Source organism: Garra rufa, chromosome 16 (assembly GCF_049309525.1).
Source record: "Garra rufa chromosome 16, GarRuf1.0, whole genome shotgun sequence".
Taxonomy (NCBI): domain Eukaryota; kingdom Metazoa; phylum Chordata; class Actinopteri; order Cypriniformes; family Cyprinidae; genus Garra; species Garra rufa.
In genome coordinates, this window is record NC_133376.1 from 23,511,478 (window position 1) to 23,535,099 (window position 23,622).

The window sequence follows — 23,622 nt, forward strand, 5'->3', positions numbered from 1 at the left end:
CATCTTAGTTGATAATTCAATATATTTTATATATTAATACTAAAAATTAGTTTATTTCCCACAAATAAAGGATTATGTGTTCCCTTTTGTCAATACCGAAACAATGATAACATGTTAAGGTTGTGACTGTTGTGATAGTTACAATTTTATGGGATAACACCCAAAAAAGATGTCACTAGTGACAATTTTAGGTACTTTTGAACCTAGCTCAAATATGCTAATCAGCACATGGTTAGCTAGCAGATTTCTGAACAGTTGTACACAAATAAAAACTAGATGTTACGGAATAACTCCCAAAAAAGTGTTTAATTATAGAAAAATTGTGTTCGGTAGTGACGTTCTTTAATGTTACTCACAGATTTTTCATACTTTTGAACACAATGATCTACTTAGCTTGTAGTTGGACATGTATATTTCCTGATCATAAATGTAGGGGTGTAGTTGAAATCAGTCTCAGCCAATGGACTAAAATATACACCGTTTCAGCAATGACATGAAAGATGAGAACACTTTTTTTTTTTTTTTTTTACATACGATTTAAAAATTTACAAACAAAATAAAAATTGGTTGTGGGACAGCAGTTTGCACCAATACTGTAGAATGGCACATATACTGATGAATAAAACAACATACAAACAGGATTCAAAGAGGATTTAGGGTCACATGTCCTACAATCCAGCAGGATTTGCTAGGTGGCTTGTTGGTCGCCAAAGAAAACCAAAACCAAAAACCAAAGAATTTCTAGGACCTAAAGGATTTTTCAGAAGAACAGCAGGCAGTTTAACTGTTCAGGACAAACAAGAGACTCATGAATAACTATCACTAAATGATGATTTTATATTAGGCTTACTGATATTTTAAATATTAATATGGGTTTCAATAGATAATATAAGGGTCTGGGTAAACATCTAAGATTTGAATACTTAACTGCTTTTTAAATGTGTTTTTCGGTTGTGGGACAGCAGTTTGCACCAGTTCTGTAGAATGGCACATATACTCATGAATAAAGCAACATACAAACAGGATTCAAAGAGGATTCAGGGTCACGTGGCCTACGATCCACTTGCTAGGAGGCTTGTTGGTCGCGGAGCAGTAGCGCCCTCCGTTGGTTCGCTGTCCGTCCTACAGCAACATCGTAGGCTGGATTGACGGGGAAGGATGTGGTCCTTTTTCGCACGGGATCCTATCAAAGACTTCAACTATGACATTTTACCCGAAAACCAAGAAAAGTCAGGCATATGGACTCTTAGTCGGGGCAAGCGGAAGGTAAAATGACTTGACATATGAATATAAAGCATGTAGTGTCGCAGCAGGCCGCTGAAGCCTCGGTCTAAAGTTTAGCTACATCCTTTAGCATAGCGCAGTGGCGTGCAGTAAATGAAAGGTAAAAAGAGCTCAAAACACCCTGAGATTATTTGTAGTGTTATATGTTTTAATAAACAGAGTCTAAATCTTTGTAAACGCATTTATTTGAACATAAGGATCATTTATAGCAGAAACAAGGTTTCTTTTGTCATAATTTCACCACTGTATGTATGTGTCGTTGCTGTGGCCACGTCAACAGAAAAATGCAGACACATTAAACGGCCAAATTATGGTTTTATGACTAAGTACAGTCGTAAGCCTTTTTTGTTTATGCGTTTCCTTTTATATTGTATGGAGTGTTACACTGTCATCACTTAGTGTATTATGAGTGATTATATAAATTGCAGAGAAAACCTGCAGTGTTAGTATTTACTGTACACGTGTCCTGACAGGCCATATTAATATCTGTATCAGATTATCATCATCATTTACCAGAATTACTTGTGTCATATCAATAATTGAATCGTATCGTCATTTACTGGCAGACATCAATAACTATCTGATCATCATCTGATCAGCATTATAATGGCAGCTCAATCATCAGGGAAGCTTGTTACTATAATGTTATTGACTAAAGGTTATTTATCAGTTTAAAGACTAGTTTGTATAATCAGGACACTCTCATTTTCCAAATCTGTTCTTCTTTGCCAAATATCGGTGAATTGCAACTTAACTAGTACCCCCTCTTTATTCTAGACGACTGGTGAGCCAGTGTCAGTCTTCGTGTATGATGTTTCCCAGGGAACAGAAGAGCAGACGCAGCTGGCTAAAGCAGCTTTCAAACGCACAAAAACTCTCAGACATCCCAACATCTTGTCTTACGTAGATGGGTTGGAGGTAAGGATCTTATGAAATGATGTTGTTTATCAGTCTGATGATGAATCATAAGGAAGTTGTTCTCTTGAAACAATGCCTCAGCTTTTCTTCATCTTGATTATTCAGGTTGACTGTAACCCTTTGTCAATTCCGGCCCTTATTAAAAAAAAATACAGTTTAAGTCAAAAGTTTACATACACCTTGCAGAATCTGCAAAATGTTAATTAATTTAACAAAATAAGAGGAATCATGCAAAACACATGTTATTTCTAATTTAGTACTTACCTGAAAAAGATAATTCACATAAAAGATGTTTACATGTAGTCCATAAGAGAAAATAATAGTTCAATTTATAAAAATGACCCTGTTCAAAAGTTTACATACACTTGATTCTTAATACTGTGTTGTTACTTGAAATATCCACTCCTGTTTTTTTTTTCTTTGTTTAGTGATAGTTGTTCATTAGTCCCTTGTTTGTCCTGAACAGTTAAACTGCCTGCTGTTCTTCAGAAAAATCCTTCAGGTCCCAGAAATTCTTTGGTTTTTCAGCATTTTTGTGTATTTGAACCCTTTTCAACAATGACTGTTTGAATTTGAGATCCATCTTTTCACACTGAGGACAACTGAGGGACTCATATGCAACTATTACAGAAGGTTCAAACGCTCACTGGTGCTCCAGAAGTGAAAACAATGCATTAAGAGCCAGGGGTGGAAACTTTTTTGAAGTTGAAGATCAGGGTAAATTTCTCATATTTTGTCTTCTGGGAAACATGTAAGTATATTCCGTAGCTTCTGAAGGGCAGTACTTAAAGGTTGTATCTAGGGCTGGGCAATTTGGCTTAGAATCAAAATCTCGATTAATTGAACATTTTAACCCGATTACGATTAATGAACGATTATTTTATTTATTAATAAAATTATATTTAATTATATTTATATAATAATTATTTTTTTGCCCTCATAGTTCACTGACAAGTTTTGTACAGTAAATATGTTCACATATTACAAGCGAGAGATTTTTGGATGAAGGGTGCATTACTTGATTTTAAAATAATTGAAGGAAACACACTATCTACGATCTATGATTATTAATTGAACATCAGTGTTGAACAACTGAAATTAAAGCAAGCATTGCTTAAAACGAAAAGTCACATTTTTCTTAAATTAGTGAAAATAAATAACTTGCACTATTGGAAACAAAATAAATAATTTTCAATGTTTTTCATTTTAAAAGTAGAAAATAAGCAGTATCTCCTCTAAATAAAATTACCCTTGTATATCCTGTAAATACTTTTTACTGTATAAATACTGTTTAAGCTCTCCATCGACATGTCGGCGGAATAACGTAACGGAGCGCTTGTGTTTTTTAAAGGGAAATTAAAATAATAATTGAAATAATCTTCCTGGAAAAATTTGAACGATTATAGGTTCTGAATGTCGATTTCGATTATTTTTCGATTAATCGCCCAGCCCTAGTTGTATCAGCGATTTCTAGCCTGAAACATAAAGTGTCAAATTCAGCGGACCTTTCATCACGATCCGCTCGCTGCCTGCCCCATAAATTGTCTGATTGGTTGGAACACTGTTTGTTTATCTGTGGAATAGTTGATAGCGCCGATTGTTTTTTTGGCATATCTCGGACCCTAGGCTGACCAGAGAGACGCGTTTTTTTCACAGACAATTTATGGGGCAGGCAGCGAGCGGATCGTGATGAAAGGTCAGCTGAAATTGACACTTTATGTTTTAGGCTAGAAATCGCTGATACAACCTTTAATGGATATTTATGCAAAATAAGGAAAATGTATACATCTTCATTCTGTTCAAAAGTTTCCACCCCTGGCTCTTAATGCATTGTTTTTCATTCTGGAGCATCGGTGAGCGTTTGAACCCTCTGTAATAGTTGCATATGAGTCCCTCAGTTGTCCTCAGTGTGAAAAGATGGATCTCAAAATCATACAGTTATTGTTGAAAAGGGGTTCAAAAACACAAAAATGCAGATGGCTACATTGCTCACACTGCAAACAAGTTTTAAATCAAAACTGCCTATTTTTGCGTTTGCTAATGGTAGATACTGCAAGTTGTATGTAAACTTTTGACTTCAACTGTACACTCAAATCCCAGAATAAAAATATTTTAGTTGCTTTCTGTTAGTGGGACATTTTACACAACTGTTGACAGTCAAAATTTATCCTGATTGTAATAATTAAAAATGTTTTTTTTTTTACCTGTTTGACATCAGACAGAGAAAAGCTTGTACATCGTCACAGAGCCGGTGACCCTGCTTGCTGCTCATCTAAAGCTCCAGGCGGAGAAGGGTGGTGCGAGTGATTTAGAGGTGTCATGGGGCCTTCATCAAATTGTGGTAAGTTGTCAAGTAAAAACATGGGCTAAAATTAAAATTATTGTTCAGTCATTAAAATTACTCAGTTTGCTGTCACTCATTTACCCATCAGAAAGCGCTGAGCTTCTTGGTGAATGATTGCCATCTCAACCATAATAACTTGGGCATGTGGGCTGTCTTTGTCGACCGTGCTGGTGAATGGAAACTTGGAGGGTTGGATCATGTGACCTCAGACCAGGGAGACTCCACCTCATTACCGCCACCTAAAGTAATCAACCCCGACTTGGAGAGATATGACCCTCCAGAGAGCCCTGGCAGTGGTGGAGAAAAATGGTACAGGCAGAAAGCTCTTTTTCTAGTTCTCTTTTTTCATTTTCAGCCTAAATATTTACTATTTACGGTTATACGTTTTCCTGAATGCAGAACATTTTCTGACTTTCAATCAATTCATATTTAATTAGTTATAGCTTACCTTTGTGTCTGTATGATCTCAGGACAGGGGATGTGTGGCGTCTCGGTTGTCTCATTTGGGAAGTATTTAATGGATCTTTACCACGTGCCTCCTCGTTACGATCTCTCGGCAAGGTACCAGATCATTTTTGCTTAGTGTTAAAGAGATGGTTCACCCAAGAATGAAAATTCTGTCAATAATTATTCACCCTTATGTCTTTCCAAACCATTAAGACTTAGTTCATCTTCAAAACACAAATTAAGATATTTTAGGTGAAATCTGAGAGCTTTCTGACCCTCCATAGACAGCACCCTACCATGGTCAAGGCACAGAAATGTAGTAAGGACATTGATAAAACGGTCCATGTGACATCAGTGGTTTAACTGTAATTTTACAAAGCCACAACAATACTTTTTATTCTTTTTAAAAAAATAAATAACAACTTTATTTAACAGTTCTTCTACTCCACGTCACCCTATTGTCATCATGGAGAGTACGGTGTCACTTGAACCAGTTTAACAATGTCCTTACTACTTTTCTGGGTCCTGAACGTGTCAGTTCCGTTGCTGTCTGCACAGGGTCAGAAAGCTCTCGGATTTCATCAGAATATCTTTATTTGTGTTCCTAAGATGAACAAAGATCTTACAGGTTTGGAACAACATGAGGGTGAGAAATCAATGACAGAATTTTCACTTTTTAAAGTAGTTGTGCAATAACAAATTTCTTCAGTAGTTCAGTAATTCAGTAATAATATTACTGCCTTCTTATTTACTTATCACAGATTCCAAAGCAGTTAGTGCCACATTACTGTGAATTAGTGGGAGCAAACCCAAAGATCCGTCCCAACCCTGCTCGCTTCTTACTGAACTGCAGATCTCCGGGAGGCTTTATGAACAACAGCTTTGTGGAAAGCTGTTTGTTTCTGGAAGAGATACAGGTATTTAAACAGCTGTATGTTTATCTTACTGTGTTGTGTTGCATTACAGAAGCATTCAAAAGGGGCTTTTGGGGCTTAGACATTTCTTATTACAATTGTTGAAAACAATTGAGCTGTTAAATATTTTTGAAAATCTTCAGGATTCTTTGATGAATAGAAAAGTTTATCAAAGAACAGCATTTGTTGAATAGAAATCTTGTTATAAATGTCTTTGTCATCTTTGATCAATTGAATCTATTTCTTTTACTGACCTCAAATATTTGAACAGTAATGTATATTGCTGAATATGCTTTGAATAATTCACATTCTCCTTATAAATGGTATGATTTCTTGAAAACAATATGTAGAATGATCAGGCTATTTTTGTGTGTATGGGTTTTCATTAATACTGTAACATGGTTATCATGAATTTTGGTCGGTTAAGTCACCTAAATGCTTGTTTGTTTGTGCGTTCATGTAGATTAAAGAACCTGCAGAGAAGCAGCAGTTTTTCCAGGACCTGAGTGAGAATCTCGACTCATTTCCTGAGGATTTCTGTAAACATAAAGTGCTGCCTCAGCTCCTTACAGCCTTTGAGTTCGGCAATGCTGGCGCTGTCGTCCTCACTCCATTATTTAAGGTGATTAACTTTTTTAGTTTAAATTAAAGGATTGGTTCACTTCCAGAATAAAATGTCCTGATAATTTACTCACCCCCATGTCATCCAAGATATTCATGTCTTTCTTTAGTCAGTCAAAAAACAAATTAAGGTTTTTGAGGAAAACATTCCAAGATTTTGATAGGGATCAGTGAATTGAAAGTCCACATTGCAGATTCAATGCAGCTTTAAAGAGCTCTACACGATTCCAGTCGAGAAGTATATATTTTTAAACCACAATTGCTCGTCTTGCACTAGCTCTGTGATGCATGTCCGCAAATTCACGCATTACCTAATCACATTGTAAAGATCATGTGCAGTTAGTTCTTCGTCTGTGTACTTCGATTCAAAAAGATAGAGTAGGGTAAAAAACACTGGGTCAGCACTACCGCATATGTCATGCGTGACCTTTTCGACGTAACTACGTAACAGGCCAAGTCACACTAGTGCAAGATAAGCATTTGTGTTCAAAAAAATCGCTAGATAAACCCCTTATTCTTCGGCTGGGATCATGTTGAGCCCATTGAAACTGCAATTTGGACCTTCAACCCACTAACCCTAAATAAAGTCCTGAAATGTTTTCCTCAAAAGCCTTAATTTCTTGATGACATAGGAGTGAGTAAATTATGAGGAGGCATTCTGCAAATAAAATAATCCTTTAATGCCATGTTGTATATTATTTTCAGTGCATCTTTACTGATAAGGTTCAAGTTTCTTATACAGTTCTGATATTTTGTTTGAGTTAGGTAGGGAAGTATTTGTCAGCTGAGGAGTACCAGCAGAAAATCATCCCAGTCATAGTGAAGATGTTCTCCTCTACTGACCGTGCCATGAGGATACGACTGCTACAGCAGGTATTACATCACTTCATTGCTTCATGTAGCTTTTGTGAGAGTTTCCTACATTAGAGTTCAGTCATACCAAAGATGTACCCAAACTTTGTGGTTCTGTCATACACACTTTCTCAGTTCTAAATTCGTTCTTTTTCTGTGTGTCTCTCCTTTTTCCAGATGGAGCAGTTTATTCAGTATTTGAATGAAGCAGCAGTTAACTCACAGATTTTTCCACATGTGGTTCATGGCTTCACAGACACAAACCCTGCCATCCGAGAGCAGACTGTAAAGGTATTTGTATGCTCCGTCTCTCCTTTCCAGTGTTTGGTAGTCAGTGTAACTGATAATGACATACATTTACACTAAATTTACATGCATTTAGCATAAGCAGCTTACTTTGCATTCAAGCTTTTTAGTGTATGCTTTCCTTGGAAGTGAACCCATGGCCTTGGCATTATTATTCCTTAAAATGCTTTAAATGACTTTACTTTGAATTTCTTTTTCTCCTGTAGTCCATGCTGCTGTTGGCGCCTAAATTAAATGAGACCAATTTAAATCAAGAGTTGATGCGTCACTTCGCCCGACTGCAGGCCCGGGATGATCAGGGCCCCATCCGCTGCAATACCACCGTTTGCCTAGGCAAAATTGCCCCCTACCTCAATGCTGGGGTAACTGCAGCTAGAATCCATAATCCTTCACTTATTCAGGCATATTTTTTTCTCTCAATGACCATCTCTGTTTGTTTGTTTTTTTCTCAGATGCGCCAGCGTGTATTGATCTCTGCATTCTCGCGGGCAACTAAAGACCCCTTTCCTGCCTCACGTGCAGCAGGTGTGCTGGGATATGCTGCCACCCATAATTACTATAGTGTGGCAGAATGCGCTAATCGTATCTTGCCCATACTGTGCACACTAACTGTGGACCCAGACAAAAACGTCAGAGATCAGGTAAAGCAAATGCACAGCAGACCTGAGGTGCACATTGGCGCAGTATCTATTTATATGTTCTGTGGTTTAGGTGTATAATCCATAATTTTTTAAATGGATGATTTCAAAAGTACTTTTGTTCCTGTAGGCGTTCAAAGCCATAAAAAGTTTCCTCACTAAGCTGGAAACCGTTTCTGAAGACCCTTCTAAAGTAGCTGAAATAGGTAGGATGTTTTTAAAAGCATATTTTGTCCCTTATCTTAAAGGGATGGTTAGGAGTAGAATTGACTTCATTGCTATGCACTCCGAAGCCCATGTAAATACCCCATCCGAAGTTTTTTTTTTACCTTAGTCAAACATTTATGGAGATATTAGAGTTTTTCGAATTGCTTGTTACAGGAGTGATTGGTACATGTGATGTATCTCGTAAATTGCACCACTAAACGTGCAAGTAATCTTACCAAACTTGTACAGTAGTGTAAATAGGTTATGTACTCACAAAACGCTGCATCAGAACATTTGTAAGTCCACCATGAGAGTTTTAAAAACACGTTTTACCCGAGAACTACTAGTCTCAAAAACTACAAATGGCGACACGTCGACGTCACGTCCCTGGTTTGAAAAAAGCACGTAAAAGTCCTCCTACAAGTTGACATGCACACAGATGTAGTAGGAGGACTTTTACGTGCTTTTTTCAAACCAGGGAAGTGACGTCGACTTGTAGTTTCTGAGACTAGTAGTTCTCGGGTAAAACGTGTTTTTAAAACACTCATGGTGGACTTACAAATGTTCTGATGCAGCGTTTTGTGAGTACATAACCTATTTACACTACTGTACAAGTTTGGTAAGATTACTTGCACGTTTAGTGGTGCAATTTACGAGATACATCACATGTACCATTCACTCCTGTAACAAGCAATTCGAAAAACTCTAATATCTCCATAAATGTTCGACTAAGGTAAAAAAAACTTCGGATGGGGTATTTAGATGGGCTTCGGAGTGCATAGCAATGAAGTCAATTCTACTCCGAACCATCCCTTTAAAGGGATGGTTAACCCAAAAATGAAAATTCTGTAATTAATTACTCAAGTCGTTCTAAACCTGGAAGACCTTTATTAATCTTTGAAACACAAATTAAGATATTTTTGACCCTGCATGGGATTGGAAAAGGGTTAGAAATCTCTCAGATTTCATTAAAAAACTATATCCTAATTTGTGTTCTAAAGATGGATGAAGGTCTTACAGGTTTGGAACGACATGAGGGTGAGTAATTAATGACAGAATTTTCATTTTTGGGTTGTCCCTTTAAATGGATAGTTCACTCAAAAATGACACATTTCTAATCTTTCCAAATAAATGCAATTGAATAAAAATTACTGTTAATATTATTAAATGATTTAATCTCAGAGAAGGATGTGAGTGCATCAGCGCAGACAGGAGGGTCAGCTGCTACATGGGCGGGATGGGCAGTAACAGGAGTCTCATCTCTCACCTCTAAACTCATCCGAAATGCTCCGGCCGGTTCGGAGGCACCACCTGCTGAAAACAGCCCTGCCTCTCAACCTGCTGCTGGACCAGTACCCACAAATACTGCAAACAAAGGTGTGTCTAACGAAAGTTATGTCTCATTTCATAGGCTGCACCCTCTGGAGGTCACATTTGTCAGATGTCTGATTTAAAAAAAAAAAATCATACAATTGGCAATTAATGAAGCATAAATGACTGTACTGTCTACTAGTTGCTTTAATACTTATTTACTCATAATTTTTTACTCATTCAAAAAAACTGTTTTCATTCAATGAGTTGCATATTTACTTAAACAAAAATCACTTTTTATTTAGGGATTTTAAAGTATGATTTTACATTTAACACTTCTTGATTGCACTTATTTTATTTATTTTTTATTTATTTATTTATTTAATCACCCCCCCCCCCAAAAAAAAAAAAAAAACTTTTATAAACTCTCATAAACTTCCTCTTTTCCTGTTAGGCCCAGAAATGAGAGCACAGGTCAAATCTGAAGTCAAATCAGAGCCATCAGGTGAGGGAACAGTGGAGCCAGAAGGAGAGCGGTGGGATGATGAAGATTGGGGAAGCCTTGAGGTGAATGATGGTTATTCAAATTATGTGAAGTCACTGGTGTTTTTTTAAGTACTTGACATTTTAAAGTGTCAAAAGTTATCTTACACAAGAGTACTGAGAAATTTAAATAGTTCCTTATCTCTGTGCACCTACAGGACCCTGAGAAAGTACAAACAGATCCAGACGACTGGCATTCTGATTGGTCAGCAGTGTCCTCAACACAGAAGAAAAGCAATGTAAATGATTTGCCTTAGTGTAGCATATCGGATAAAAGATCACTCTTTATTCTATTGATTTGTTGAGTGCTATGCTGTAAATGTTGAGGACACATAGATAGTATCCATACTTATGCTACCAGTCAAAAGTTTTTGAACGGTAAGATTTTTAATGTTTTTTTTTTTTTTTTTAAAGAAGTCTCTTCTGCTCACCAAGCCTGCATTTATTTAATCCAAAGTACAGCAAAAACAGTAACATTTGGAAATATTTTTACTGTTTAAAATAACTATTTTCTATTTGAATATATTTTAAAATGTAATTTTATTCCTGTGATGCTAAAAACTAGAATTTTAGCATCATTACTCCAGTCACATGATTCTTTAGAAATCATTCTAATGTTCTAATTTGCTGCTCACAAACATCTATTATTATAATGTTGAAAACAGCTGAGTAGAATTGTTTCAGGTTTCTTTGGTTCAAAAGAACCGCGTTTATTTGAAATTATTAAACATTATAAATGTGTTTATGATCACTTTTGGTCAATTTAAAGCAACCTTGCTAAATAAAAGTATTAATTTCTATAATTTATTCTCCTCCCTCCCAAAAATTATACTTACTCCAAGCTTTTGAATGGTATAGTGTATAATGTTACAAAAGCTTTTTATTTCAGATAAATGCTGCTCTTTGGAACTTTCTATTCATCAAAGTAAAAATGCTTAAACAGCAAATCAGCACATTAAAGAATGATTTCTGAAGGATCATGTGACACTGAAGACTGGAGTAATGATGCTAAAAATTTATTATAAATAGATTTTAAAATATATTCACATAGAAAGCAGTTATTTAAAATAGTAAAAATATTTCACAATATTACTTTTTATTGCTGTGTTTTAGATCAAATAAATGCAGGCTTGGTGAGCAGAAGATAAATCTTAAAAAAAACATTGAAAATCTTACTGTTCAAAAACTTTTGACTGGTAGTGTATAATTACTTAATGGAAAAACAAGGCACGTTTTTAACCATATTCATTCTCTACATTAGTGGTTGTCTGGGATGGGATTTTAAATATTTTTCATTAACATATTTCAAAAAAATGTTGTATGTGTATTGCATTGGAATGACCACAAATTAGATAATTTTATTCATTCTAATGTAACTTCACAAATAAATGATGTATTATCCATTAATAGGCAAGCCGAAAATCCTCTGAAGCAGTCAAGAAGCAGAGTTCTGATTGGAGCTCTGGCTGGGATGCCGACGACAGCTGGTCTAATGAGAAAGAAACAGATGGTCAGGGTCAAAGTTCACCTGCTGATGAGGGCTGGGGTAATGACTGGGAAGAGGATGGAAATCTGGCTGAGAGTTTCAGCCCAACACCTCGAAGTAAAGCCTCAACTGGAGCTCCAAAGAGTGGCAGATTAAATGCTGCACAGGAAGGGTTACGATTGGCTAGCGATTATAACTGGGATGGAGCGGAAGGAAAATCAGCAACATCTGATCTGCTGTCCAGTGTGTCGCAACGAAGCACTACGGTAAGGCTCTAGTGGAGGTATTCCCCTTAAATAGGGTATTTCCTGTAATTGTGAATTGGCTGAAATCCATTCTGGATTGTAGTTCCCTCCCAATTTAACTCTCTGTGTGTCATGTTTGATGTGTTTTTTTGTCCACAGAAGTCTGATGGCTGGGATGCAGACAATGCAGGAGACTGGGGAACAGAAGAAAACTGGGAGTCACTTGATGGAGATCAGGGTCAGGGTCCTTTTTTTCAGTTTATGCATTTAAAGCAGGGGTGGGGAACCTTGAGCCTCGAGGGCTGGTGTCCCTGCAGAGTTTAATTCCAACCCTAATCAAACACACCTGAACAAGCTAAGCAAGGTCTTCAGGGAAACAGGTTTTTTTTTCAGGGTTGGAGCTAAAACTCTGCAGGGACATCAGCCCTCAAGAATCAAGGTTCCCCAATTCTGATTTAAAGGATAAGTTCACTTTCAGAATAAAAAAGTGTTAGTTCTTCATCTGTGTACTTTGGTTCAAAAAGGTAGGGTAGGGCAAAAAACTCCCATCTCTTTTTCTCCTCCAACTTCAAAATCGTTTGACATCATTGTTTTACCTTCTTTTGTAAAGGGTGTTTCACTTCCTTTGCACATTCACTTTGTAAACATTGGGTTGGTACTTCCTCTACATCGCATATGACCTTTCTAATTTGACTATGTAATGCATGAAGTTGGGCTAGTCCAAGATGGGCATTTGTGATTAAAAACTATATAATTCTTTTTAGTTTGAGGAAAATTACTGATTGTTTCGATAGGTAAGACCCTTATTACTCGGCTGTAGAGCCCTTGAAACTGCAGTTTGGACCTTCAACCCATTGGCCACCATTGAAGTCCATTATATGGAGAAAAATCTTGGAATGTTTTTCTCAAAATGTTAATTTCTTTGCGACTGATGACAAAAAGACATGAACATCTTGGATCAGATGGGGTTTTTTTTATTCTGGAAGTGAACTTATCCCAAACAGGGAATTAAAATGCACATTCATTCTTGTGTTTTAGTTAGAGAAAATAGAAAGTACATCCCAAAAAACTGTGCTTTCACTCCTCAGGTTTAAGTAAAGCAGAATTGGCAAAGAAGAAACGAGAAGAGCGGCGAAAGGAGCTGGAAGCCAAACGGGCCGAGCGCAAGGCGGCAAAGGGTCCTCTTAAACTGGGTGCGCGCAAGCTGGATTGAGCACTGGAGGTACAACAGATCATTGACTCTTTGAAGATGAAGGGACTGGGATTTTAAAAGAAACATTCCATGATGGAGCCTCACAGCTGTCTGTATGCGGGGCAATTTGGGAGAACTGAAATTCAGACTGAGAAACAGCTAACACACCTTAAACTATGATATTCCTTTACTCTTCTCACAATGGTGTGATTTTTATATTACACAATATCATAGTTTACTGAGTGTGCATGAACTCGCTGGTGTGAATATTAGGAGTTGAGGGAAATTTGAACAATATAATCCTAGATATCTTTGTATGTATGTACACTGATTACACAATAATTATGGACTGCTTTGCACTGATTGTGGAAGATGCAGAGAAACTCAAACATGTTAGCTGTTACTTAATCATGATCCTAGATGGGACAACGCCATAACTAGTGCATGTATAAACACAGATGAATATTTTCAAAACAAAGGATTCACTTGACCAAAAAAAACATTGAAACTCATGAAAGGCGTTTTGTTTTTACTTTGTTTGCCATATGACAGGGTGAGGGTGGATGTGCTTGCTATTTCTGGTATGTGCCTTCTTTTAAGTTCCTAGTAGGCGGTACTGCTCATGTTGTAAAATAAACTAATCAACAGATGATTTTAGTTAATGAGACAGTCTGTGAAATCTGGTGCAATATTTTCAGAAGGGGTAATTCATGTACTGTACACACAGATATAAAATCCAACTTCCTATGTATTATAATAAAGATAAACAGTCTGTCTTTGGAAATGTGCTGTACAGAATCATGTTGCTCAACTGCTATCAGTCCAGAAAATGGTAACAAAGGTCTCGTTGAACTGCCAGAAACACAGTGTCGCCTTCCAAAAATACGGAACAGAAGATGAGATGCTTGATTGTTTGTGGTGCGATGGCACCCTGAAAGGCTATAAAATAATAAGGAAAATCAAAAAATAAATAAATAATAATCTTTATGTAGTAGGGCCATTTTACAGAGTTGGTCCAAAGTCAGAGTTGGAAACATCTTAAAAACAATTTGTCTTTTTCTAAAAAATGTGTATGTATGCAAATTGTATAATACCCAAGGTACACATTTCTAGTAATTGTGCAGTTTTGGAATATTTGTCCTCTCCCCAAATTTGTCGAAACACAATAATATATAATGTAATGAGGGTTATATTGATCTATTAAGATTTTGCTTACATCCACATTGTAAATATATGAGATTTGTTGTATTTTAAATCAAATTTTTCTTTGTAAAAGGCAAAATGTTGATCATACTGATTTCAAATATAAGGATTCATTAGTTTGAATATACGTTGAACCAAAAACTATCGTAACATCTTAGCTGATATTTCAGTATACTTTATTTCTGACAAAACATCCCATGTTTCAGTACTGACAGTAATGTTTAATGACCATATCATATTACTCATAATAAAACACTACTAAAACTTGCTAAAATACAAAAAATTTTGCATAACTCTACTAAAATTTTGTTTATTTCCTGCAAATGAAGGATTATGTATTCCCTTTTGTCACAACTGAACAATGTTGACATGTTTTGCTCATGACCGTTACGGTAGTGACAATTTTAGTGAATAACACCCAAAAAACAATGATGTCACTCCTGAAACTCCACCAAATGTTTTGGTTGTGACTGTTTTGGTAGTGACAATTTCATATACTTTTGAACCTAGCCAAAGTCCCTTTAAGGTCTTCTATAGTCTTTAACCTAGCTCAAAGATGCTAATCAGCACATGGTTAGCTAGCACAGTTCTCAACAGTGCACATATAAAAACCTAAATGTTATGAAATAACTGCCAAAAAGTGTGCTCAATTGCAAAAGAAAAGGTATTTCTGTGGTGACAGTTACACAGATTTTCAGACTTTTCAAAACAATTTACCTCAAAATGATGGGACCTATCTACTCACCATGTAGCTATAATACAGGAGGACATTTGAATATAAAATCAGCCAATGGACTAAAACACACACCGTTCCAGTAGTGACATTAAAAATGCGGGACACATTTTCATATTCATAAAATATAAAATAGGCTTTTTGAACTTCATTTAAAACATATTTTTTTAAAACAACAATGAAATACAAATATTTTCATAAGTTGAAATTTAGGGGTTGGGTTCGGGAGAGCCATTGAAAAATATCAGAGGGCAAAATCATTACTGGTGTATTGAAGTGCATTGTTGGCTCATGAACAGAACTCAGGAAGGTATGTTTCTTAAATTCTAACTAGTGGGTAATATTAATTTGTCTCATTTCCTTATGTTTGTTCAGTGCTATGTTTGTAAATGTTTATTTAAGAAGTGGTGGCAAATCCAACGTCACAGAATCAATATTTAGCTTTATTATGTAGTTGACACTTGTCCTAATGGATGTAATTGCCATAATCAAAATAATTTATGGTGATCAACATGCCACAAAATGCTGTTAAATAAGCATAACCTGTACAGACCCAACACAATTTGAATCACTGATCAACATTTCATTTGTTTCATTGGAGATATTTAATGTGATGTCTCTGATGTTGATTGTTCAGTTGCAATGCTTCCCACAGCTTTTGTCACAAGAAGTGGTAACAAAGGTCCTATTGAGCTGATGTAATGCAGACCAACAATGCAGAAACCATCTGATTTTCTTGTGTAAATGGTAATCTTGCACCATGAAATTACAGAATTAATTTAGTATGTGACATCTAAAATATGCTAGTATAGTATAATCACAAAAAAAAATACACAAACACCAACCATGTGATGTCAAATATTTAATAGCACAAAAATACAAAAATAACAGTTTATTTTAGGATTATTTGATCAAATAGTCAGCCTCTTTCGATTATGTGGTTAATAAAGTGCTTGAAATGTTATAAGAGAACCATTACAAAGAAATGTGATATCAAATTTTTTTTTGTAAAAAATACTTCAAGCTGAGATTTCTCAGTGGCAAAATGCACAACTGTTAGCAAACAGCAGAACAGATGAGGTTATGTTTAATTTCTGACTGTTTAGGTTGTTTAGGAATATTTCCATTTGTGCTCATAAAACTAAGCCTGCCTAAACCATACATTAAATATTTAATTATTTCCTTTAAATGCAATAAACATTCTACAGACTTTAAATATCAAAGGCCACCACAACTGTGCTTTCACATCCTTATTTCCCAGTCTTTACTGTTTCCGTTTATGATTTTCTTTTGAACCGAATAAGGCTGAAACAGCAGCAAGAACTCCTACGGTAAGCGCCGCAACACCAACAACTCCAACGCCGACCTCCACCGCTTTCCGCACCTATGACAATAGACAGAGTATTTATATTAATTCACTAGTATGATAAGCTAAGCGCCAATCACTGTTGTCTTAATCAACATTAAATAGTCTACCATCAAACCTGTAATACTGTGTAACTGTACAACTTCAAACTATTACTTCTGTGATGTTAAAACTGTACCTGGCGGGACTGTGGTTTTCCGTATCTCATCTCCGTAACAAAGTGCTCACAGTTGCCACTAAAGACACAATATGGAAGTTCTTGTCCCAAAAGACGGTGTGCATCCCGTAGAATCTCTTGAACAGGATGTGGCTCGTATTTCTCATCCAGAAGATTGTTGATACGGTATTCATCATTGCCAACTACCTCATAAAGCTCTTCTTTCTTTACTCTGGCTTTGTCGCATAATACTGACATCATACTGTAGGCTCCAGCTTGAGCATGTTCAGCTGTAGAGAAAAAATAAAAGTCATTCAGGAGACTTAAATAGAATGTTTCAGATTGAATGCAAATTAAGCACAATAGACATCATCTGAAGTATGTAATATACTCACAAGGTGGTGCCAGGTGTATTACATAGCTTTCACCAACATAAATAGCCCAGTGCTGATATGTGCCTCTGAAGATTTCAATGAGGTCTCCGAGTTGTGGCTTTTGATCATACTAGGATATAGATGTCATATTTAAATAGCCATTTAAATTGACAATAATATATCATTCTGTTTGACTTGTATAGACAGATTCTTTTGCACTTTTTGCAAATTTTACCTGCCTAACTGTAACTGCCTAAACGCAAAGACATGTGACCCTGAACCAACAAAAATTGTAGCGATAGCCAAAAATACATTGTGTGGGTCAAAATGATCGATTTTCTTTTATGTCAAAAATCATTAGGATCGTGTTCCATTAAGATTAGTCAATTTCCTACCGTAAATATATCAAAACGTAATTTGTGATTAGTAATATGCGTTGCTAGGAACTTAATTTGGACAACTTTAAAGGCGGTTTTCTCAATATTTAGATTTTTTTGCACCCTCAGATTCCAGATTCTCAAATAGTTGTATCTCAGACAAATATTGTCCTACAATAACAAACCATACATCAATTGAAAGCTTATTTATTCAAAAACTGACCATTATGACTGGTTTTGTGATCCAGGAAAACGTATGCTCTTGGTAGCTTTCTCTTTCGGTTGGCTTTGAAAAAAAAATCCTGTCTTCTACATTTTTTAAACGCTCTCGCTTTAATAGAATTCCTCCCTAACAGACCTTGACCAATAGGCACACAATTACCTAACTGTGCAAAAGTATCAAACACTACGATTTCATCAGTAACAACTGCACTAAAATGATATGTTTGGCATTTTGATGTTACATTCAGTTTAGATATTATTAAAATACATTTCACTTACCTTTGGTGCCATGGCAACAAAAACAATTCTTGTTTTTACTCTAATCCTGTGAGAGACAAAAACGACATTTAGACCCGTTTCCACAAGGTATTTAAGATGCAATTTGTGTGTTCCGGTCAAAAAAAAAAATCGTTTATTTACTTCCACAATTTTAGATAGGCCTAGTAACAAATGTGCGACATGTTTTGGAAATTACATTTAGCACATTTCTGTGGAAGTAACGTTAAATATACTAGGTCGAAACCTCGATAAAAAAAAAACAAGTTATAGAAGCAGAGTCGACAAGTAAACGTCGTGCAAAACAAACTAGCCAGGCTTCCAAGTCATTCGGCACACATTCAGTCATTCCTACATATCTCAGGAATCATACTTACAAATTCTGATATATCTCTCCTTGAGCTACAGACCGCTTATTCGTGCCTGAAGCAAAAATAACATCATATACCAAACCAGCTGACGTGACTGCTGATCTCGACCAATCAGCGTTCAGAGTCATTCGGCGCTGAGAGAGATCATTGGATGACGCTCTTAAAGTCATCTTGCTGTTCTTATTAAATAATGTAAACAATATCACTTACGTTTTTATAAATATCACCAGGAATAATTCCTTTGTGTGCTTTGTAAATTTAGGTGACCAGTTTTCAATTGTTGGACAAACAGTTACAGCAGGCCGCCTGTTATTGAGTATAAATACATTTTAACCTCGGATGTTGTCAGACTTTAACGCAGTGTTGTCAAGTGCGATGTTGAGCACGGAATATTTTGATAAAAATAACTCTCCTAAACGACAGAGGGCGGTAAGTGTAGCCATATTGTAATTTTCCTTGTGGCGAAAGAATGTAGCAAACTTTCAGAAGTGTTGCCAAATCCGTGACTTTCCCGCGGAATTGCGAGACTTTAAAGTCCCCCTGAAATCAAAATTAAAGTTTTTTGGCTTTTAGTATGAATATATTAGCCTTAAGATTATCTATAAGCTAGTGTGCTTCAAAACAATGACAAAATTTGCGTTTACAAGATATGAGCATTCAAAACTCACAGTCTCGTCACTTCCGCCAATATGAATCAAGGATTTGGATGATATCACCGTGCACTTCAGTTTCTCATCAAACGTTCTGTCCAATCAAATCCTCTCTAGAGTCCGTAGTGTCCCGCCCCCTACACAGAGACGCAATACACGGAGCAGATCATATGTGCGATCGACATGTATTAAACTACACAGCCTCAGCATGATTATGATCACTATTTCGTTTTAGCAAGAGTTTCATATTGAACCTGTGGGTGATTTATTAGTCTGTGGCTGTCATAAGCTTACAAATGCGGCTTTACTGAGCTCAACGGCTCTTGCCCAAGCAGATATAAATGGAACGCTATTGGCTATTCAAAATTAGTGGGCGGGGCTGGGTGATATGTTTTTGTTTCAGTTAAAAGTACGTCACCACATAGAATAACGCTGCGTGTTTCATACAATAGGGCTCCATTTATATCTGCTCGGGCAAGAGCCGTTGAGCTTGGTAAAGCCGCATTTGTAAGCTTATGACAGCCACAGACTAATAAATTACCCCACAGATTCAATATGAAATTTGCTAAAACGAAATAGTGATCGTTATCATGCTGAGGCTGTGTAGTTTAATACATGCCGACCGCACATATGAGCGCTTATGATCAGCTCCGTGTCTCTGTGTAGGGGGCGGGACACTACGGACTCTAGAGAGCATTTGATTGGACAGAACGTTTGATGAGAAACTGAAGTGCACGGTGATATCATCCAAATCCTTGATTCATATTGGCGGAAGTGACGAGACTGTAAGTTTAGAATGCCCATATCTTGTAAACGCGAATTTTGTCTTTGTTTTGCAGCACACTAGCTTATAGATCACCTTAAGATTAATATATTCATACTAAAAGCCAAAAAACTTTAATTTTGATTTCAGGGGGACTTTAACTGTTGCCCCGGGTTGTTTTTCATCTTCGCGGGTTCAAGCGAGCACAATAAGGTGATATTTATCCCCCTGGAATGCGAATTTTACCAGGGGAACAACGCCAAACAAACATGTATTTTACCCTTCTGAACGCGATTTTTACCGGGGGTCCCCTCAAAACGCAATTGGGCTAGTTTTGAGCAGCAATTGGGCGGGTTTTTTATGTGAAAACCTGGCAACCCCGACTTTCAGGTGCATCAGGCGTTGAAATGCTTAAAATCGACACTGTCCACTCACATGTTCCCATTTGCTTTTGTTATTCTACATGTAAATAAAATACTGTGCATTCAGTAGATTGCTTTAGCAGGTAAACGACGTGTGCGCTGTTCGAGAGGAATGTTTTGTCAGTCGTGCAGACGCTTGACTAACGTCAGACTCCTCTAACCAATTGTAGGTGGGCAATAAAAATACCAACAACTTATGAAAATAAGTTTCACAGACAAGGCTTAAGCCTAGACCCAGACTAAAATGTAAGTCTGAGCTTTTTTCTAGTGCCGATGTTTTTTTCTCAAGATGCACAATGCGTTTTTTTTTTAGCAAAAAAATTACTTACAGTACCAGTCAAAAGTTTTTGGATAGTAAGATTTTTAATGTTTTCTCTTCTGCTTGCCGATTCTGCATTTATTTGATCCGAAGTACAGCAGAAACAGTAAAATATTGTACTATTTAAAATAACTGTTTCTATTTGAATATATTTTTAATTGTGATGTATTCCTGTAAATATTGAAGATGATGTTAATAATAATAATAAATGTTTCTTAAACAGCAAATCAGCATATTATAATGATGAAGGATCATGTGACACTGAAGCCTGGAGTAATGATGCTGAAAATCTAGCTTTGATCACAGGAATAAATTATATTTTAAAACATATTCAAATAGAAAGCAGTTATTTTAAATAGTACAAATATTTCACAATATAACTGCTTTTGCTGTATTTTGGATGAAATAAATGCAGGATTGGTGAACAGAGGAGACTTCTTCAAAAAAACATAAAATCTTACTGTTCAAAAACTTTTGACTGGTAGTGTAAATGTCCTAAGTAAATATGGCCTAATCCTGGTTTAGTCTAAACCCTGTCTGTGAAACCAGGAAAATAATTCAGTTTATGGATGGAAGTCTTGTTTACATTAAATTTTGTTATCTGTATAAAATAACAACTTATGGGGCTTTCACTGTCATGAAGGTGGTTTGTTCATTCTGATTCTTGGTTTTAAGTATTTATAGGCACGAAACAGTCTGCAAATGTAAGTTCAGTCCAAATCAACAAAGGTTTAAACATAATTTGGTCAAGTATGGATGTATTAGTTACAAAAGTGCACTAGAAATGTGATATGAAAAAAAAAAGAAAGAAAGAAAAAATCAGTTGACTACAGACGCATTGCTTTATTCTTAAGTTACCAAATACCTTAATAGATTTTCTCATGTTATTACATGTTTAATTGTTCATTTAAATTACTTAATTAAATTGAGTAACATGCACCAAACAGTTTATTGACTTTAAATAATCGAAAACATCCACAACTGTACTTTTAGTTCTTCGTTTCCAACTATTTACTGTCTGCTTCTCTTCCTTCAAACCAAAAATGGCCACAGCAGCAGCAAAGACTGAAAAATGCAAACTAAGACCAACTTCCATTTCCACATTTAATGCCGATGAGAATAAACATGAAGTTGTTGCTTCCTCCATATGCACTGTGTGAAAAGTTGTTGCCACCAAATTCCTGTTAATTAATGTAAAATATATAAACCTTGTAATGCTGCGATTTTACAATGTAAGATATTATGACTACATATAATTCACATTGAGTACATATAAACATTCAGTTACAGTATTTGTGTGAATTATTTCAATATGCCAGGTCAAGGCGAACAACTGTGCCAGGGCTTTGGTTTTCAGTATCTCAGCTTTGAAACAAAGGGCTCACATTCTAATTATTATTATCATGTAAATGACTCACAGGGTGGTGGCAGGTGTATCACACATAACTTTCACCAACATAAAATAGCCCTAGTGTTAATATAGGAAGATGTCATTGAGGTCTACTCCTACATACTACACAATATCAGGCATCGTATTTTGTCATTAAAGCTGTGACAGTTGAGTACATGAAGTGTCCAACATTCCACACTCCGTTTCGTCAGCGACAGCTTGTGTGGAGACTTTTAAACCATGTGTTTTACAGTTATTCCCATTTCCCGTGGAAGGTTGTGCCTATTTCCCCAATGAATGCGTTAAAAAGAAAGTGAAAGTGTTGTTAACTTTGCCTAAATGTAGATGCGGTAATGACATGCGCTCTTGCTCATTCTGCTGTCTTTAAAAACACTATTTTGTCTTACACAGTGATAAGGTGCTACAAATGTTTAGTTTTTTTTTTTTTCATAAATACAAAATAGCACAGACTAAATAAAAGATCCTGAAATCTTTTTTGCACTTACATCACGATTTGGTCAGTTACCCGAATGCGCAGCAATATTGGCGATACTCGGATTTAATGTACTACTGAATACATTGTTCTGCTAATTCATGCCTAACCCATGAAAAAAATGCATGGAACCATTAAATCATATAGGGAAGGACTTAGTAAGCAGGAAAGGGTGCAATATTTTGACAAACTAAAGTTAATAGGTGGTACATATACGTACCAGCAGTATTAAATAAGATAGTGGCCTGATATTTCATCTACCTGACCAGAAATTATTCTTACCCTGGAAATCCTGGTTCAGTTTTGCCAACCACAAACACCTTTTGTTCCTCAAGACAGTTTTTTGCACTCTTCTCCTTGGTTTGTTATAACTTTTAGCAGTCTATAAATGTTTTTCACAATCCGAACGATTAGTACAGCCCAAAACATGACAATAATTGACCATTTTTATAGGAGGTGAAGTGAGGTGACCCATACTAGGAATTTGTGCTCTGCATTTAACCCATCCAAGTGCACACACACCGTGAACACACACCCAGAGCAGTTGGGGGATTGGTGCCTTGCTCAAGGGACTCACCTCAGTCGTGGTATTGAGGGTGGAGAGGGTGCTGTACATTCACTCCCCCCACCTACAATCCCTGCCGGACCTGAGACTCGAACCTGCAACCTTTGGGTTACAAGTCCGACTCTCTAACCATTAGTAATCAATAAATAAACCAATAATCAATAAAATACGCGAGTTTCATTCCGTTCAGTGACATTGTGTACGTTCAGTGCAGCCAATATGGCTGATTGTGATGACGCAACATGAAAACACTCCATATCGGTAAAGATTAAAATAGAGATGGATATTTACCTGGCCTTTAGAGTCCAAACAGCTGACATGTGCGAAATCATTAAAGAGTGAACGGGAAATTATTATTTCTAATACAGTTTAAAAATGAAGCTGATTACTTAGAGTTACAAAGAGATAAACTCTACAAGATTCATGGTCCATGGAAATAAAACAATTAAATATGTTGTATGCTTGTTTGTGATCAGTGCTGGGTAGATAATTCTGTCATTAATTACTAATACTCATGTTGTTCCAAACCCATAAGACCTTTGTTCATCTTCAGAATACAAATTAAGATTTTTTTGATGAAATCAAGAGAGCTTTCTGACCCTGCATAGATAGCAACACAACTGACACGTTCAA

The 23,622-nt window shown here is 36.3% G+C and overlaps 2 protein-coding genes across 3 annotated transcripts; one reads left to right on the forward strand and one right to left on the reverse strand.

Annotated features, from left to right (window-relative positions):
* The first annotated feature begins 1,127 nt into the window (after positions 1 to 1,127).
* Positions 1,128 to 13,958, forward strand: scyl1 (SCY1-like, kinase-like 1). Of its 2 annotated transcripts, XM_073820024.1 has the most exons (18): positions 1,128 to 1,266; positions 2,062 to 2,202; positions 4,421 to 4,543; positions 4,635 to 4,855; positions 5,017 to 5,107; positions 5,755 to 5,910; positions 6,371 to 6,529; positions 7,294 to 7,401; positions 7,558 to 7,671; positions 7,893 to 8,048; positions 8,139 to 8,327; positions 8,455 to 8,530; positions 9,714 to 9,908; positions 10,297 to 10,409; positions 10,544 to 10,624; positions 11,796 to 12,137; positions 12,276 to 12,354; positions 13,205 to 13,958. In XM_073820024.1, the coding sequence occupies exons 1-18, from the start codon at positions 1,159 to 1,161 to the stop codon at positions 13,327 to 13,329; spliced, it is 2,577 nt and encodes an 858-aa protein (XP_073676125.1). In that variant the 5' UTR covers positions 1,128 to 1,158; the 3' UTR covers positions 13,330 to 13,958. The 2 variants fall into 2 exon arrangements, with proteins under 2 accessions (XP_073676125.1, XP_073676126.1); XM_073820025.1 differs by lacking the exon at positions 10,544 to 10,624.
* A 2,135-nt stretch (positions 13,959 to 16,093) lies between these two features.
* On the reverse strand, positions 16,094 to 18,663 carry rarres3l (retinoic acid receptor responder 3-like). The gene is made up of 5 exons (XM_073820666.1): positions 18,394 to 18,663; positions 18,020 to 18,065; positions 17,163 to 17,271; positions 16,789 to 17,057; positions 16,094 to 16,628 (listed from the first exon to the last, which is right to left on the reverse strand). The coding sequence occupies exons 1-5, from the start codon at positions 18,555 to 18,557 to the stop codon at positions 16,509 to 16,511; spliced, it is 708 nt and encodes a 235-aa protein (XP_073676767.1). The 5' UTR covers positions 18,558 to 18,663; the 3' UTR covers positions 16,094 to 16,508.
* Between the last annotated feature and the right edge of the window lie 4,959 nt (positions 18,664 to 23,622).